Source organism: Aspergillus oryzae, chromosome 3 (assembly GCF_000184455.2).
Source record: "Aspergillus oryzae RIB40 DNA, chromosome 3".
Classification (NCBI taxonomy): Eukaryota; Fungi; Ascomycota; class Eurotiomycetes; order Eurotiales; family Aspergillaceae; genus Aspergillus; species Aspergillus oryzae.
The window spans coordinates 904,073-921,272 of NC_036437.1; the positions used below are offsets into that span (position 1 = coordinate 904,073).

At 48.1% G+C, this 17,200-nt stretch overlaps 8 protein-coding genes across 8 annotated transcripts; 4 read left to right on the forward strand and 4 right to left on the reverse strand.

The window, feature by feature from the left end:
- Nucleotides 1–661: 661 nt before the first annotated feature.
- Nucleotides 662–2,581, forward strand: AO090023000354 (succinate--CoA ligase subunit beta; the record flags this gene model as incomplete). The annotated part of the gene is made up of 7 exons (XM_023235557.1): nucleotides 662–680; nucleotides 1,137–1,165; nucleotides 1,217–1,289; nucleotides 1,366–1,462; nucleotides 1,513–2,267; nucleotides 2,319–2,444; nucleotides 2,511–2,581. 7 exons carry the CDS (start codon nucleotides 662–664, stop codon nucleotides 2,579–2,581), a joined length of 1,170 nt encoding a protein of 389 aa, XP_023090568.1.
- A 440-nt stretch (nucleotides 2,582–3,021) lies between these two features.
- AO090023000355 (CVNH domain-containing protein) lies at nucleotides 3,022–3,438 on the reverse strand (the record flags this gene model as incomplete). Its single annotated transcript, XM_001820862.1, has 2 exons — nucleotides 3,022–3,230; nucleotides 3,291–3,438. 2 exons carry the CDS (start codon nucleotides 3,436–3,438, stop codon nucleotides 3,022–3,024), a joined length of 357 nt encoding a protein of 118 aa, XP_001820914.1.
- A 617-nt stretch (nucleotides 3,439–4,055) lies between these two features.
- Nucleotides 4,056–5,985, reverse strand: AO090023000356 (arylsulfotransferase family protein; the record flags this gene model as incomplete). The annotated part of the gene is made up of 3 exons (XM_023235558.1): nucleotides 4,056–4,103; nucleotides 4,289–5,458; nucleotides 5,509–5,985. The coding sequence occupies 3 exons, from the start codon at nucleotides 5,983–5,985 to the stop codon at nucleotides 4,056–4,058; spliced, it is 1,695 nt and encodes a 564-aa protein (XP_023090569.1).
- Nucleotides 5,986–7,691: 1,706 nt separating this feature from the next.
- Nucleotides 7,692–10,380, reverse strand: AO090023000357 (uncharacterized protein; the record flags this gene model as incomplete). The annotated part of the gene is made up of 5 exons (XM_023235559.1): nucleotides 7,692–7,699; nucleotides 8,788–9,718; nucleotides 9,820–10,032; nucleotides 10,091–10,207; nucleotides 10,276–10,380. 5 exons carry the CDS (start codon nucleotides 10,378–10,380, stop codon nucleotides 7,692–7,694), a joined length of 1,374 nt encoding a protein of 457 aa, XP_023090570.1.
- Nucleotides 10,381–11,465: 1,085 nt separating this feature from the next.
- AO090023000358 (CocE/NonD family hydrolase) lies at nucleotides 11,466–13,303 on the forward strand (the record flags this gene model as incomplete). Its single annotated transcript, XM_001820865.1, has 2 exons — nucleotides 11,466–13,097; nucleotides 13,163–13,303. 2 exons carry the CDS (start codon nucleotides 11,466–11,468, stop codon nucleotides 13,301–13,303), a joined length of 1,773 nt encoding a protein of 590 aa, XP_001820917.1.
- A 452-nt stretch (nucleotides 13,304–13,755) lies between these two features.
- AO090023000359 (uncharacterized protein) lies at nucleotides 13,756–15,084 on the reverse strand (the record flags this gene model as incomplete). The annotated part of the gene is made up of 2 exons (XM_001820866.1): nucleotides 13,756–14,973; nucleotides 15,031–15,084. 2 exons carry the CDS (start codon nucleotides 15,082–15,084, stop codon nucleotides 13,756–13,758), a joined length of 1,272 nt encoding a protein of 423 aa, XP_001820918.1.
- Nucleotides 15,085–15,537: 453 nt separating this feature from the next.
- On the forward strand, nucleotides 15,538–16,008 carry AO090023000360 (uncharacterized protein; the record flags this gene model as incomplete). Its single annotated transcript, XM_023235561.1, has 2 exons — nucleotides 15,538–15,737; nucleotides 15,789–16,008. The coding sequence occupies 2 exons, from the start codon at nucleotides 15,538–15,540 to the stop codon at nucleotides 16,006–16,008; spliced, it is 420 nt and encodes a 139-aa protein (XP_023090571.1).
- Nucleotides 16,009–16,056: 48 nt separating this feature from the next.
- On the forward strand, nucleotides 16,057–16,865 carry AO090023000361 (uncharacterized protein; the record flags this gene model as incomplete). The annotated part of the gene is made up of 4 exons (XM_023235562.1): nucleotides 16,057–16,096; nucleotides 16,129–16,200; nucleotides 16,267–16,632; nucleotides 16,693–16,865. 4 exons carry the CDS (start codon nucleotides 16,057–16,059, stop codon nucleotides 16,863–16,865), a joined length of 651 nt encoding a protein of 216 aa, XP_023090572.1.
- Nucleotides 16,866–17,200: the final 335 nt, after the last annotated feature.

The window sequence follows — 17,200 nt, forward strand, 5'->3', positions numbered from 1 at the left end:
ATACCTGTGGCTGCTTTTATGTCGAGGATTCGCGGCGGCGGCCCTCTCTTGTGCATAGCGAGAGCTACGCAGCAGTATTGTCCACATAGCCTCGTATATTGCACCATTGCTTCCTAGTCCTATTTCCAGAGAGCCCCGGCAATCGCAGCCGCTGCGAGTACAACCAAAGCTACATCGCCCTTGTAGTCTTTCCCTGCCAGTACCTGCATGGCCAGTCCCATGATGAAAAACGTAAGACTAACAGCCGCAGCGGAAAACTTGGCCGTCCTTGCCCCAAATAGTAGCGTGAGTCCAACGATTGTGTCCATAATAGGAGTGATCCTTGCGACAGTGGAGCCGTCATCCGGTGCATGATATTCCTGGAATGCGTACCACCCCGGGGTATACGCGCCATGCGTGAAGCGGGAGAAGGCACCAAGCAGGACGACAGAAGAGAGAAGATATATCGAGAGGGTTGAGAGTCGTGGCAACATTTTGAACAGATAGGTTACCAAAGTGACGCGTCTTTGTTGAATCACTTGCGTTAAAGTAAGAGCTCAATGTGAAGACAGGAGAATGACTTGGCTTCTGTATATCGTGCTGAAGAGGTGATATTTCTTTCTCATAACTTCACCGGAGTTGTAGCTCTAGGTTTCGCCCCCACGATGCCACGCCATCAGCAATGTCTCTAAATATCGCACGTGACATAAGATGAAGTTCATCTGTATTTGTATATGAAAGTAAGTAGTACTTCTTCAAATATGTGGCTAGCACCATGGGGTGGGTACAGAAGGTTCCACAGCCTCGGAACCCCAGTTTTCAAGGTTCCAAGCCCCGGACTCTGGCAATTTCTCCGCACCAGTCGGAAGGGAAGAAAGCGAAGAAGAAACAATTCATAGTGCTGATGTCATTGTGAAGTTAAAAATTGTTCCCATCATCTGAATGTCGTCTCACCTCGCGGGGTAGGACTCGGAGTGTCAGAACAAGTTACTAAGAAGCAACTGGAAAACTACAAGATGATGCGCTGGCGATCCTTTCTATCTCTCGCACGAGAGGCATGCTATCCTTGTAGAATCGAGACTGCATGCTTCGGAAGCTAATTTCTGAATAGCGTCATGGTCCATTCACAAGGCATGTGCGTCAATTCAGTCTCCTAGAGCACCACTCGCATAACCTTTTGAAACAGGTAAGGCAGTCTACCTTTAGAGTAGCATCAAGTGATTGAGACCCCTGCTAGTTCCAAATTCCTGTTCCCGAAGGGTTTGTAGTCAAGAGTCCTGAGGCAGCTCGGGATGTTGTATACAACATTGGTGAGTTTCTGGTCAGGCGATGATTGGATACCGGGAGGGCTATCTGAACCATTGTTTAATGCTAAAGCTACATCAGGTGCACCATCAGTCATGAAGGCGCAAATACTTGCGGGCGGGCGAGGTAAGGGCAAGTATAACAGCGATGGAAAAGGTGGCGTTCGCATTGTCGACTCGTGGGTTCCTACGAAACCAGTGACATTTACCAACTCTGACAATATTCCAGACCGGACGAGGCTTTCGAAAATGCATCCAATATGATCGGTTACTCTCTCGTCACGAAGCAAACACCACCCGACGGTCTTCCAGTAAACAAACTATACATCTACAAATCGGTCGATATTGCCCAAGAGTTCTACGTGGCTATTACCTTCGATCGCGCACGGTACAAGCCTGTTCTCCTAATGTCTGATGATGGTGGCGTCAATATTGAGTCGAACGTAAATCAGCTCCAGCGGTTTTGGTTCAATCTCTCTACTGGAATCACTCCTGAGATTGCAGCTTATATTGAAGCACAATTTGGGTTTTCGGACGACGACATGGGTATGGTCACACATATCTTGCGTCAGCTAGTAAAGCTATTCCGGGAGAAAGACGCTACTCTTCTTGAACTGAACCCTTTCGTGCGTACAACGGAAGGGTCTTTGATTTGTATAGATGCGAAGTTCAACTTTGATGACTCGGCGAAGTTTCGACAGCCTGAGCTGGTTAGTCTCGTGGAACACTCGGCGGAGGAGAAAGATGAATACGAAGCTTCCCAGCTGGGTCTTTCCTACATCCGGCTGGACGGGAATATTGGTGTTATTGTTAATGGTGCTGGTTTAGCCATGGCGACTAATGACTTAGTTACCTTGTACGGCGGGAACTGTGCGAACTTCCTGGATATTGGTGGAGGTGCGACAAAAGAGACATTGTCAAAGGCATTTTCAATTCTACAGGGCGATTCCCGCACAAAGGCGCTGTTCATCAATATATATGGCGGTGAGTATTGACTGACTTCGAAGGTTCATAGCTAATCAGATCATATACCAGGGATTGTTCGTTGTGATATGATTGCCGAGTCGATACTGGCCGCTTCTGCTGCGATGGGAGGGTTCAGCATTCCAGTTGTGGTTCGGCTACAAGGTACAAACTATGAAAAGGGCTTTAAATTGGGAAGTACACCTCTTCTACTTCTACTTGCAACTGACTAATACGGTTTGTAGATTCAAACATCTGGTCTAGACAATATAATTTTAGAGGCCGATTTCGATGCAGCTGCTAAAAAGATCGTCGAGCTTACAAATAGTTCGTGATGAGTGATGTATTTTATAAAGTTTCTGGTGAATACATCACCGAGCCCACCAGTGTTGACATCGGTGTGAGGATGTGCAGAATATGGTGTGCGTATAGGACATACCTAGTCATGCAGCAGGTGGCTGGATAGGTGAACGTTTTATCTCTGCAGAGACTCCTCTCCAAGATCACCTATATAACAGTGACTTTGAGCGCTGCTCCTCTAGCAGAAACTATTCAGATTTCACTGATTGCCTTACCTGCCTTGACAGAAGACGAGTTTATATTTACTCATTGATAGTTCTCTCCATTTAGTGAACGCTCTACTTGCAAGCATCAATACATGTCAGTGAAGGTATTATCATTCATATAACAATCTAGTGCATCTTCAACATTAGTACCCCAAACAAGAGATCTGACCTGCTACTCAATTCCCACACTCCTCTTAGGCCATAGAGCACTACCATTCCGTCCCCTCATCCGGCTTAAACAAAAGCTCCCCATTGATATTAAAAATATGCTCATCAAGATAGCAATGATCCGACACATAATCCCCGGAACTATTCAGAAGATCGCCATGAAGAACGGGCAGTCGAGACGGTCCTTCTCTGGTTATCTCGAGATTCCGGCATGTACGGGTAACGTTCTTTCCGCCCCAGATAAAATGCCCTAGTAGAGGTGGAGATTAACATGCGCCGGAAGTTTAATGGTAAAGAAAAAAGACCTTACCGTTATCATTACCGAGGAAGTCATCGAGGAAGATGTCGCTGGTTAGACCTGATCCTTCATCGTTGTTGCATATGGCGACTAGGGAGGTTCTCCTTTGGCCTTGTTCGGGGGTTAGGTGGATGTCGCAGGAGGTTTGGTGGAAGGACATTGTTAATGGGTAATAAACGGCACTTTGGCTGAAAGTATGTTAGGATCACATAGTGGACTTTGATAAGGAGTTCTTTGGGTGCGTGCGAGACCAATTATATAGCTGGATTGTGGCTACGAGATTAAGTTGGGATTGCATAATCATGATGTAGCGGAGTAATGATCTTCCAGTAACATCCCTACTTCATGGGAAATATGTGCCTATTCGAGCTCTTCTTGGGTTCTTAGTGGAACACTGTGTCTGTGAATCGTGGTAGCTATTTACCTGAGTTCATGCTGTCATATGACATTGGCCATGTCAGGCACTTTTTCGTCTCCCTGGTAAGTTAATAAGGTCGTGTTCTATATAAAAACTGCCCCTGCGGTGGTGGACGTGTTGGATCTACATGTCGTTCATGGTTTAAATTATAAGGGCGTTATGATGAATAGTTATAATTGATTTTTGCATTCATAGTATTTTACAGGAAGTCAAAAGAACGGCGAGGGGAAGAAAGTAAAGCAAAATTTCCCACCGATAGTCTGCTGTCCGGGATAGGTGCCTCGATTAGTAAGGTTGGCAAAGTTTCGGGGATTGGGAAAAAGAACTCCATAGGTTGTTGGCGTATATACAGATAATAACTATGTACAGGAAGAAAGAGGACACGAGCAGCGCGGTTCACGGGCAGCCTGGTGTCAAGGGTAATATTTATACATGTCAAATGAATGATCCTTTGAACTCAGACGGGCGAATGTTCCCCATTCTCATTCATGGCAACCAATTGGTAATCGTTAGAGCGCAACCGATATAGCTTGAAGAGTTTGCAACAGCAGCAATAGCGATACAGACCAGCAAGCAACCCACCGACACTTACGACCATTGCGAGGCCCAGGACCCAATTGTGCAGATCGAGAAACTTGTCGGAACTCGACCTTTGCTCTTTCTGGAGCACCTCGGTGACACCAAGGACATTCCCTTCGGAGTCTAGAGCTGCGAGCCGGAATAAAGGACCAAGGTCCTCCGGAATGTCGATTTCTGTCTCAAACCCAGTCTTTTCGAATTGTGCCACTACCCCAAACGAGGACTCGGTCAAATCGTCGGATGTCCACACCTCTAATCTCCATGATGTAACTTCTGTTGCACCGTTCCAGCTCACGTACACTTTGCCATCGTCGACCTCAGCGTCAGGGGTCGTCTGAGGGTGTCCCACCCAGTCACCCTTGAAGGCACGGTAGGAGACAACGCGTCCAAAGCTGAAGAAGGCCGAAGCGCCAAAATGGACATTGCACAGCAACTCTCCATCGGCGCTGAATTCGGTATAGGCGGCACTGTGGCCCCAGCCAACTAGAACACGGCCGGTGTCATCCAGCATCTGCACATTGCCTTGTGATACGGACTTCATCTGTTGGGGATGATAGTAAGCAGCCAGCAACCAGGCCTGACGGGAGGGGATATCCAGCTGAATAGCCATCCCGCGACTCTCATTGTCTGGATCATTGTAGGAGTGGGCCGCGTTGTCGAAAAGCGTTAAGGTGCTGTTCGCGTGCCACCGCGCATCATGCTGCCAGGCGAAATTCGTTGCTTCACCATCCGAGAGATCCGTGAAATCATTCATTTTGCCCCCTAGTGTCCATAGTAAAGATCCGGTATTTGGATCAATGCAGCTGACCGAATGTGTGTGTCGGGATGAAACAAGGTAATTTCCCTGGTCATCTTTCCCGACGCTGTTGATGTGGAAGAAGTCAAAAGCCGATGCGCGATCTGTTCCAGCTTCGCCCAGAGGCTCATACGTGCTGCTGACAGGATAGTGTTTTGAAGCACGCCACTCGAACAGCAGTTCACCGGTCTCGATGTCGATCTCCTGGAACACGCCGTCAAATATCCAGCCTAGTTCCGGACCTCCGACATCTGTTAGGTCCACTGGCGTTGGGTCGTAGATAGTCACCAGTGCTGTTCCCTCGTCCGTTATTGTGAATTCATGCAGATCACCACCGTAGTTGCCGACAGGGTTAATCACGTATCGTTGGGTATAAGTGGAATCGAGCTTGTCATGGTCAGTCCAGCACATATCCTCCTTTCTCAGATGTGACGTACCATATACCACGATCCATAGCCGCGAGTCTCAATCTCGCGACCTTCCCAGTAGGTTAAGTAGTCTTCACCCTTATATCGCTGGACTTTGAAATCCTGTGTGGTCTCCCAGTTGTACTTCATCCAAACAAGATTGCCATGAGCATCGAGAATCATCGGACCTGCTTGGGGTACCGAATCACCGCGGGGCGCAAGGAATGTGTATCGAGGGTCACACCCTGAATCGGATTCCGTGATTTCGATAATCGGCGATTCATATTCAAAGGAAACGTAGCCAGTCGAAGGCCCGAACCCATACAGACCTAGGTCATATTGGCTCAAGTCCGTGCGAAAGCGGAACCGCAGAAATTGCGGCAGCACAAAGACGTAAAAAAGGTAGAGAAAGCTGATGGCCACGCCGACCGTAGCGATATGGCGACCGGTGATGAGCCTCAGCGGCGAGCGACGGGCATTCTTCGGAGCCCAAGTCCAAGAGGACATTGGGACATGACGGACGGGGTGCAAATCGTCCGGGATATTAGCAAAAGGGATAACGGAATGGGGTCGTGGGGAGGTTTATTAACCCCCTCCCAGGGGAGTGCGTCCATGACTCGAGATTCAGGTACGCAATCGTAATCGTACCTTGGCCTCTGTTCAGCAACTCAGGAGAGACAGTGACTGTAACAGAAGACCCAGAAAAAGATTGCCAAGATGCCCCGCTCATGCACCAAACAACGTGGCTTCATGTTCCGAATCCATTGCGGCGGAGTTAACGCAGAATTAGTACACCAGAAAAGGGCATATCATTCGACCATCGTGCTGTTCTCCGGCTTTTGCCAAGATAACCCACAGTGGGTCGTTTGATAGACGAGCTCTTGGGTGCCATCGGCCATGAGTGGTCTGCTGAAGATTTAGCCATCTTGGCACCTTCTCTTCCCCACCGTGAGTGCGTATGGGTGCCGATTGCCGGCAATTGCTCGGTTGATGGAATCAGCTTGACTGGTGGTTGCGAAGGGTGGCGTGCTTTTAGGGCTAACGAAAACTATGCGTAACTCCCAGTGGCTGAGATGGGATCATTGGAACTATTTGTGATGTCAATGACGCGCGTGGATATTATCATCATCACTTAATCTAAGGAGTTTATGAACGCCACCGGCCACTCAGACTCAATCGTTCCCTTCTTCTCAGTGGGCCTTTGTCAATCTAACTTTAAACTACCGGGACGAGTCGAAGTCATTAATCCCAGTCAGCAGAGAACTGCATGGTAGACTCAGACTCGTAGAGAGAAAATTACAGGCCAAAACTCAATCCAGATTGCCACAACTACGTACTGTGGAGTGAGTTTTCCAGATTTTCTCCGTCGACAACTCCACGCATTCTCGAAGTTTCAATAGCTCAATGGATCGGCGCAATAACGCCCCTTGCTCCACTCCTGCCACCGAACTGCCTCTTATTGGGTCCAGATATGCTCGCATTACTCGGCAAATCATTCTGGATCAGGATTCCATGTCTCTTCTGCAGTTTCCTATACATGAACCAAGAAATCCAGGGCAATTGAATGGTATCTTTCACGGCTTTCTTGTAGCGGGCTAGTATTTGACAATTCGCCGACTACTGCTCGACGTTGAATCAATGCACGGCTTGGCATCCTAACTATTAAGCCCTTGGCAATGATTAATCAACTCGATTCGTCCTCGGTTAGCATTTTCACTCCGTGCCAAGCCAGTGTGGCATATATCTGCTCTGTTAATGAAGACGCGACTCTGGACTGCGTGTGCGACTGAGTTACAGATAACTCAATTTTCAAGAAACCCGATTCTAGCCAATAATAGTCCATGTGATATATAAAGACGTCAGTTATCTATATGGTGAGTTGACGCTTGTAAATAGTTCGTGGCTGTGCATCACTTCATGGTTGCCTATTTCTTGCCAGAGCTCTTCGGATGCGTGTGCCGTGTCATTTATGATATGAACCTTTATGCACTCCGTGCTTAGGGCCATTCGACCATATTCAGACTTTTATCTAATTCACTCCGCCATGAGGTCCTTGTGAGTACGTTTCCTCTGTTGTGGTTAGGCCAAAATGCTGGGGAAAGCAAGCAGGAGTATTGTCGGACGTAGCGTGTAAGGCCAAAACACCGTAGGGTTTGTGTACCTGTATTGAGGACAATGTCTGTGGCTCTGATCCCAAAGACGACTTTCAAGATTCAATGGGCTTGAGATCAATTAACAGTTTCCATTTTGTCCGTTTCCCCTCTACCCCTTTCGGGGATATATACGTACTACCTAGTAAACATGTTGGGCAATCATTGAGGGCATAGTTTTTCATCGAAACTCTCACAGCTGGCCAAAATAGGGCCTTTTTATACTCCATATACCATGAAAACGAGTACATAGCTTGAATGGTCCCTGGAAGCTAACGTTTCCGATATAAGCTGTCAAGTGGTATATTGCGCAGCTCATATACACTGGTGATCCGTAGCTTGACTTTGCATATTAGGCTGTGAGATGTGTCAATCCCGCTCGATGAAAACACCATATGGCGCTTTGATCGTGCCTTCAAACCAAATACTGCAGCAAAAAATACATTGTCTAACCACCTCAACAACGGGGGGCGTTTTTGATGTGTGTGAAGTTGGCGATCCGGCCGTGTCGTCCGTCTTGATTCGGTGTCTAAGATCTTAGCCCCTGCCCTGCGAGCAGGCTGGGTTACTGCAAATGCGCGGATCGTAGAAAAGCTTATCGCTTACCAAGACATCACAACTGTGGAAGTCAACGGACTATCGCAGTTAATGCTATGGTCCCTACTAGAACCAACATGGGGCCATCAAGGCTTTGCCTCTTGGTTGGACCATATATCATCGGCCTATCGCACCCGGCGGGATGCTCTACTGCATGCTTGCGATCAATACCTGCCTCGGGATATTTGTACCTAGGACCCACCGGAATATGATATGTTCTTGTGGCTTCGCCTGAATCAACAGCAATGCAATTGAGAATGGAGTGCAGGTTATAGAGGGGTTACTCTTCGCTTCTAACCAGAAGCCCAATGGCGAACTGCAGTTTCGGTTGACGTTTGCGGCTGCTCCTGCGGAACACTTCGAACAGGCTTTGAAGGCTTTAGGGGATGCTGTGAGACAGGAGTTTGGCATTACTTGTGAATAGGACAAACTTTGAACATAGTGGGGACTGATACAGTGGTATTTCATTCTTTATAAAGTCTATCGACTTTCAAGGCCTCTTCTCGATTCTATATCTCCATATATGCAATGGTATATCAGGTAGAAGCGACAGAAACCATACCGGGTATCTCCGCGACAGGAGCAACCCTACCGACCACTTGACCAAAGCCAATGCGAGAATTTCCTTCACCAGCCCATCCCTCCAGTGCAATCTCATCGTTGTCCTGCAACCAGACCAATGACAAGTCATTTACAAGTTGAACTGGGTTCTTCCCGCCCGCCGTCAATTCATGGATACACCCAAGCCGCCCTAGACCGGTTGACGCTTGCTCCAAATCCTCACTCGCTTGCTTGGCTGACGAAGAAAGTGTCCCTGTTCCAATTAGATCTCCAGGAGCAAGTCCACACCCAGCCGAGGTATGATGCGCAATCATCTGGAACGGTGACCAATATGTATGCTTCAAGTTACTCCTACTAATCGGCGTCCGATGACTCTCCCCTCCTATATCCCACATCAGCAACATCTCCCAAGAACTCCGACATGGGAAATACATACTAGAAATGAAAGTCGACACATCAATCGAGACATCCTCCGCACATTTCAAGAATGAATTCGACGTGAACTTCCCCTCCGTAGCAACATCCGCTTTAGCCGGAACAATAGCACCCGCTTCTTCAAGCGCATCCATCGTCACGACCCAGGTCGAGATGCTCGTTCCACAGCTCTTACCATTAAATGGTCCTAGGGGAATCATCTCTGCGAACTGAACATCTCTGGCACTCCAGTCATTCAGCAGAACGAAGCCGAATATGTAGTCTCGCGCGCGGGATGCCGGGATATGTTCGCCAATGGGTATCTTGGTCGAGATGAACATGCCAAGTTCGACCTCGTAGTCGAGTTTCTGGCAGGGGTAGAGTCCATCGGCGCCGACGCCGTATGGGCGCTGGATTGGAGTGCCACTTGGGACTACTGATGAGGCGCGGCCGTTGTATGCTAGTGGTTGGTTGCGGAAGCTGGGGGGGATGTCGCCGAAGCCTGCTACGCGACCAACCTTTTTCATATCACAGACTATGGTTAGTAATGACATTTTCGTAGATGACATTCCAAATTTTGCCTCGGATTAATGAAGTTTCAGAGGGCCATGCCGCTTACATTGGTGACATGCTCTAGAGAGCAGGTGTAGTCTGTGAATCCGCCCATGGAGAACGGAAGGTGCATTGATACTGCTACTCTCGGAATGAGTAACTTTGCCTGATCTGTCTGATTGTATAATGGTGAATCCGCGTTTACAATCAACGCCTGGATGTCCTTCCGGATCTTAGACCGGACAGGACGAGGAAGAGCGGCGAAGCGGTTGAGCGTCGGCTACTCGACCATATTTTCAGTGAGAAGAATTGAAGGACTTCAAGCTTGATTTCCTTACCTCGCGGAAGATATCTTGTGCTCCATCGGCGTAGTCGATAGTCAGAGCACCTCGGTTTGCGACGCGAAATAAATCGATCACATAGTCGCCAATCGCAGCTCCTGGGCGTGGTGTGGGCTACGAACATAGCGCGAGGCTACATTAGCTAGAATGGAATACAGTGTGGTATAGGTCTGTCTACTTACATCCTCCGCAGTGCTGAAAATGCCAAAAGGTATATTTGACACTGGGAACGGAGAGTCATGTCGTATGGGGAGTGGATGAGAAACGAAGCTTGATGTGACAGTCATTGTGAAGGTGTTGCAATTTTTCTATTGTCGAGCTAATACAAATTCTATGTTCAAATGTTCGAGTACATCCGCATTCACATTCCAACAGTGCTTTATAGTATATTCGGCTACGGTTCAATTGTTGACCACCATCAACCGGGATAACCGTTCGGGAACGTCTATTGGCATCCGGCGTTAGTTATATAAACCATGCACCATTTGCGATATAAGAAGTTATTGTCTGATATATACTAGTATTGCATCCTACCTTGGCCCAGGATCAAGAAGGATAACTTTTGCATTCACCTTAATAATATTTAAAAAGGAATGTTCAAACATATTTTACGTAGTAGAGATCGTATTCCTATTGCTGGTCCTGATTGTGTTTATCGGAGCTTCGGTGGGCATCCGAAGTCCAAGAGCACGGATACCCCACTCGGGTAATCTCAACACTCAACACTAACGTGTACTTTCAAAAGCAGTATTTAGTCTGAATTCACACGGGTTATATAGACCCGAACTAAGGCACCTTAGTCAGTTTCAAAACTGGCCTCGATTGACATGAAAAACGACACTAATGGTCGCTGATGAACGGTGTTGGTTCGGAGCCCTAATTCGGCCCCACATCATTCTCTCGCGGAGTAATTGATGACATTCCAGTGTTGACGAATAGAATGATTCCTAGTAGACTAATAATTCCTACTTCTGAATAGTGCCAAACCATCATAAATTAAAAATTAAGCCCCGAGGTGTGATGTATGTTCTAAAAGCCCCAACTCGGTGCAACCCCACGAAGGAATTCGGGCGCTAAATCCACGCTAAATGCTCCGAGCAATGGATCCTCTTGCAGCTCGTCTCTGTAGACATAGCTCTACCCCCACAGATTGCTGCTGGGTCTGTAAGACACCATGCGGGGAAGAAAGTATCTATTGTTGTGCTCCGGCGGACCTTGTTGGTGGCTTGTTATGTTATATAGCTCTAATGTTGGAACCGAATATGCCGAGAACACTATCAATTGCAATCATCTCAAGAATACCTTTCAATTGTATTTTTTTTTATAGACGTATCGTGAGGTCAACCCCAACTTGACCAATTCATCGCCCACCATGCCTCCTCCCGTACAAGTCGCATATAAGAGGATCGGCAAACCAACAGTAGGCGAAAACGGTTATGTTGATTTCCAACCCGGGAAAACCGAAGTCCTCCCCAAAGGCTGGAACGGCTTCAACGCGAAACCATTGATAAGTGACATTAGGGTCGAACATGATGTCGAAATCGTGGTCCGCGATGGCGCCCGACTCTATGTTGATATATATCGCCCGGCAGACACAACCGAGAAGGTCCCCGCAGTCCTGAGCTGGTCATTCTACGGCAAGAAATACAGTGCATTGGATATGTTACCAATGTGCGTGTGGAATTGCTGTGTTCCGCGCTCTGACCTAAGCGGCCTGGAAAAGTTCGAGGGACTGGACCCCCAATCATGGTGCCCGAAGGGTTACGCGATCGTGAGTGTGGACACACGTGGCGCTGGTAATAGCGACGGGCAGATCTGTGTGATGGGCAGTCAGGATGCGGAAGATGGCTACGATGTCGTCGAGGCAATCGCTGCCATGGATTGGTGTAATGGGTCCATTGGTATGGCCGGTAACTCTGCGCTGGCGATTGCTCAGTGGTTTATCGCTGCCCAGCAGCCCCCGTCATTGAAGGCAATTGCTCCTTGGGAGGGGTTGGGCGATCTTTATCGCGAGCAGTTCTGCCGTGGTGGGTGGTTTTTCATGAGCAATTTTGATCTCATTGCTCAGAGGATCGTTCGAGGACCAGAGAATTCCGGACTGGAGGATTATGAGGAAATGTACCGCCGATCGCCTGTTTCGAATGCTTTCTGGGCCGACAAGCGAGTAGATATGACGAAGATTCAGTGTCCAGCTTATATTCGTGGTTCGGATGTGAGCTCGATTCATACCATGGGTTCCGTTCGTGGCTATCTCGAAATCCCACACGACAAGAAGTGGATCCATTGGGGAAGCAAGCAGGAGTGGTACGAGCTGTATAGTGAGCCTGAGTCAATGGAAGAACTCACTGTCTTCTTTGATCGCTATCTCAAAGGCATCGAGAATGGCTGGGAAAAGACTCCTAAAGTTCGTTGGTCTGCTTTGCAATTTGGCGACCGTGAGGCCATCGACAACATCGTTCTAGAGGACTTCCCTGTTCCGTCAACAGAGTACCGGAACTTATACCTCGGGGGCAACCAGCAGCTTCTAAGAACAGCTACCACCGACTATTCCACTGTCTCATATGATTCCGAGAGCAGAGCCAGCATTGCCGAGTTCAATTATACCTTCGAGAAACCTTCACGCTTAATTGGATTGCCAAAAGCAATCCTATACGTGTCCGCCGAGGAGCAGGATGACTTTACGGTGTTCGTCATTCTACGCAAGAAAGATAAGGATGGAAAAGCATTGATGCACCTCAACTTCCCGTTCCACGCTACACCTGTTAAGTCAATTACCGAAATCCCTGAAAAGGACCAAGCGAGTCTGAATCTACACCTAGGATCCGTTGGAATCCTCCGTGCCTCTCATCGTGCGATTGACTCGACGAAGAGTATACACCCGCAATTTCCCTTCCATCCACATTTGAAGCAGGAGAAGATAGAGCCAGGGACGGTCACGAAGCTCGAAATCGGTATCTGGGCAATGGGGGTAGACTTCGATGCTGGAGAGTCTATTAGTTTGCAGGTCAGTTGGATATCGACCTTTATCCTGTTTCTGTTGGTCTTCATACACTAACGTATTTGACCTAGATTGGCGGCCAGTATCCTAGCATTGCGAAGGATATTACATCCTTCTCCAAGCCCCGTCCGGCGTATGAGCTTAATAAAGGGAAGCACACTGTCCATTTTGGTGGAGAGTATCCCAGCAGTGTTATCCTTCCATTTATTTGAGATTAGAGAGACGTGAATTGGGTCCCTGTCAATTACATCTACATCTTTGGAACGGGACCATTGGTTTCTATTGGTGTCTAGTATATGATGACTGAATGAGAGTTGTACTATGCGAATGTCTGATATTGATGAAATATAGTTTCTTGTTTTCGGTCGAGCCGTTTTCAATGAATAGAACGTTTGCACACATGAAATAACGCTGTCTAAAAGTAGTGAACAGTTAGTGAAATAGTGCAGGGGTCGTAAGGAGGTCAAACTGACAAAGGTAAAATTGGAATATATCTCCGAGATTCGATTTGAGAGTGGAGAAGAAGAGGAACAGGAAAAGTGAAAAAACCGGTAGTTCCGAGAAGAGAGTAGATACTAAGCCCTAACGGTACATTTCAAGATAGAGTTCAAGAGAAGTTGTATTATTATTTTCACTACGGACATATAGCAGTGGAAAAATGCCTTTAAGCAGCTGCAGATGCAACTGAACCCTGCTCCTGTCGTCGACGATTCCAATCCATTGCGCCGTTATAAAGACAATTGTAATCCATAAACTCCGCTGGATTCATTGTAACTCTTTTTTCACTTGAATCTGTACCCGGCTTCGCTGCTTGGCGACTGTACATCTGTATCGTCGTAGCCCTCTCATAGCGGCAGTTAAAGATATCTTCGTTGGTCTTACTGATATCGCTCAAGGAGCGATCGGGATAACGCTTCTCGAAGCCCTTATAAAATGCCCCTAGAGCTTCGGCATCCTCAACAGCCTGACCTGCGCCCTGTCCCTGAGTAGGAAGCATCGCATGCGCTGCATCACCTATCAACAGCACACGACCACGGTACCAGGTGGACAAAGGATCTAGGTCACGCAGTTGCCATAGACCAACCTCCTTGGCAGATAGAAGCGGTCTCTGCGCCCATTTGGGAAAATTAGAAAACGTATCCAGCATCTTATTGCGATCACCTTTCGTGTTCCAGTTCGTATCCTTGGAAGACTCATTCATTCTCTCGTCAGGCACAAGAGCTACCACACCATAGACAGAGCCATTTCGTGCTGGACCCATAACGAGGCGGCGGTCTTGGCCTATGACCATGGCGGTCCGACATATCCGAGGGTCAAGAACCTGCATAAAGTCCGTCTCTTTGAGAAGTTCATCGGTTGGGATCATTATTCGATACGCCGATAGACCTGTGGGACGGGCTTCCACATCTTCACCAAGCACGGCCTGGCGAAGTTTACTTTTGATACCATCCGCACCGATGACCAAATCTCCTTGGATCGTCTCTCCATTTTGAAGCTTGACAGTACCGGTCTCACAATCACAATCTAGGACTCGACTCGAAAGTCGCAACTCCACCGGCCGGCCAGGGTAGTCGGGCGATGTTGCCCTCTCTTTCAGGGCCTGGTGTAAATCCACCCGATGATAGCAAACTCTATCGGCACCGTACTTGGATGACACAGCGGACAAGAGAATCTGCGATTGTAGCTCACCCTTGGTATTGTAAATCTCGAAGGCTTCGTCAATCATGGAGCCTTGCTCGCGGAGACGGGCGCCAAGTCCCCATTGGTCTTCGACAATCTTGGAAGCATTAGGTTGTAGTGAGATTAATGCTCCGATTTCTTGGCTCATGGACGATTGTTCCAGGACGACTATATCGCGTTCATTACCACGTAACGCGATTGCCTAGAGCATCTGTTAACCTGCCAGTGCTGCTGTGTGGTGAACGAAAGGGAAACCTACGGCAGATAGACCGGCTATTCCCCCGCCAACGATGATTATCTTGAATGCACCCATGCTTTTGCTAAAGACTGTCACAAAGGCCACACAATACACAGAGGCCCCCGAGGTAGAAAGACTAAGCGTCAATCTTTATGCTAGTTCATTGTACTCTGATTGCCCCTAAGCAGCGTGGTTCTCAATTGCGTGGGGGATCATCCCTCGGCGGAGGCTCGGTGGACGCCGAAGCGCTAAACTCGGCCGCCCACACTAGGTCTGCCCCGAGAATGTTGGTCGCATAGGGCAAGGGTGATCATGGGGTTGTGTCTCGCAATTCTCGGAAGCCCTTCGGAACGCGCCTTTTACTCCGAGATGCACTAGCTATACACGCTCAGGTGCCACCTAGGTCAGATAGAAAAGGCACTGCAATGCAGCGATTGCGATAAGCATCACCAGCCTCTTGTCGATGACTGAGTTACATACCAGAACTACAACATCCATCTGTGACGACTACTGCAAACAATAGACACAATGTCTACAACAACAACTGTGCAAGAGACAATCACCCTCAATCAGCCCAAGGGCCGAATGGCCCTTGATGGAAAGCCAACCAACTACGGCGACTTCCGCGATGCTCTGAACCGAGACGGCTACGCCGTGGTCAAGGGTGCTATTCCCTTAGAGCGGGCCAAGAAATACGCAGATTCTTTCTATGGCTATCTGGAGGGCTTGTATGTTTGACGCTTCGAGGATTCGTGTTCCCGTTTGCTAATACTTCGCAGTGACTTGGGGTACAAGCGCGATGACCCCTTCACCGTGAAGCGGGCTAAGCTTCCTGTGATCAACGAAAAGGGTATGATTCTTAGCTATGGTGTTACCCATGAGAAGTGGGTCTGGGATATCCGATCAGAGCCTGGTGTAGTGGAGGCTTTTGAGAAGGTATATGACGATTCGGACTTGATTGTGTCTTTTGATGTCGTCAATGTCCAGTTCCCGGGGTAAGTACCAGGCCAACAATACTTTCAGTGAAGCTTTCTAGTTCTAGAACTGATGTGTTATCTTTACATAGGCGTGGTGACTTCCCCGAAAAGTAAGTAAACAGGTCCCTGCGACGATATCCAGGGAAAAGGCTGACCGAGTCCAGCAAACCCTGGCCTCACCAGGACCAAGACCCCGAGTCCCCAGGCTTCCGCTGTACGTATCTCACCAACCACTACACCTAATCATTGTATATCTTGCTAATATATAACCGTAATTCAGGTCTCCAAGGCTTGGTAAACCTGAACCCCGGTGGGCCCGACGATGGCGGCCTCATCGTCTGCAAAGGCGGACACAAGTTCTCCGAACAATTCCACCGCGAGATGGCCGACGAGCCACGTATCCCCGCCTGGACTAAAGAATGGTTCGGATTCACCGAGAACGGCATGAAATGGCTCAAAGACCACGGACTGGAATGGGAAAAGGTCTGCGTCGAACCAGGCGACTTGATCGTCTGGGATAGCCGAACCCCACATTACAATGTTCCGCCCACTGGCAAGAATGATCGCCTGGCTGTCTACACATGCTACATGCCTGTTGCCGATGCCTCACAGGAAGATTTGATTAAGAAGAAAGAGGCTTTTGAAAGTATGTTCGACCCTATATGTGGAACTCGTAGTGGTGGGTTGGTTCTAATATCACATATAGAACGTCTTGGTACTACGCATTGGCCGAATGCCCAGCATGTCGCACCCACTAATATTGCCATGCGTGACGGTGCTCCTTGTCCTAAGGCTCGCGAGGTGCCGGTTGAGGAACCTGTGCTTGGTGAGCGGGCCTTCCGGCTTACTGGTATTCCGTATATCAAGCAAGAGGCATAGGTTGGTGGAGTGGTGAGAGTTTCTACTCCGTGAGTAAGCGTAGTTCAAGGGTTTTAGTACATAGTTTTGTCGCGCGGGTTGATTTGATCGAATGTATATTTGGTTGTTAAATTGTATGAGTTTCGCGTTTCCGGTGACCCCTTGATGTATTGTTGACAAGGAAACTTACGTTCCTGTTAAAGATGCTTATCAATGTCAGTAAGATTGTGTAAAAGCCACTGCTGAAGAAGGTCAGGGCAAGATCTTCTTAAGCAGACCGCTTTATAATCTATATATCCACGATTGGTGGTCAATACGATGTTGATAAAAGATAAAATTGATATTACTGACTTATG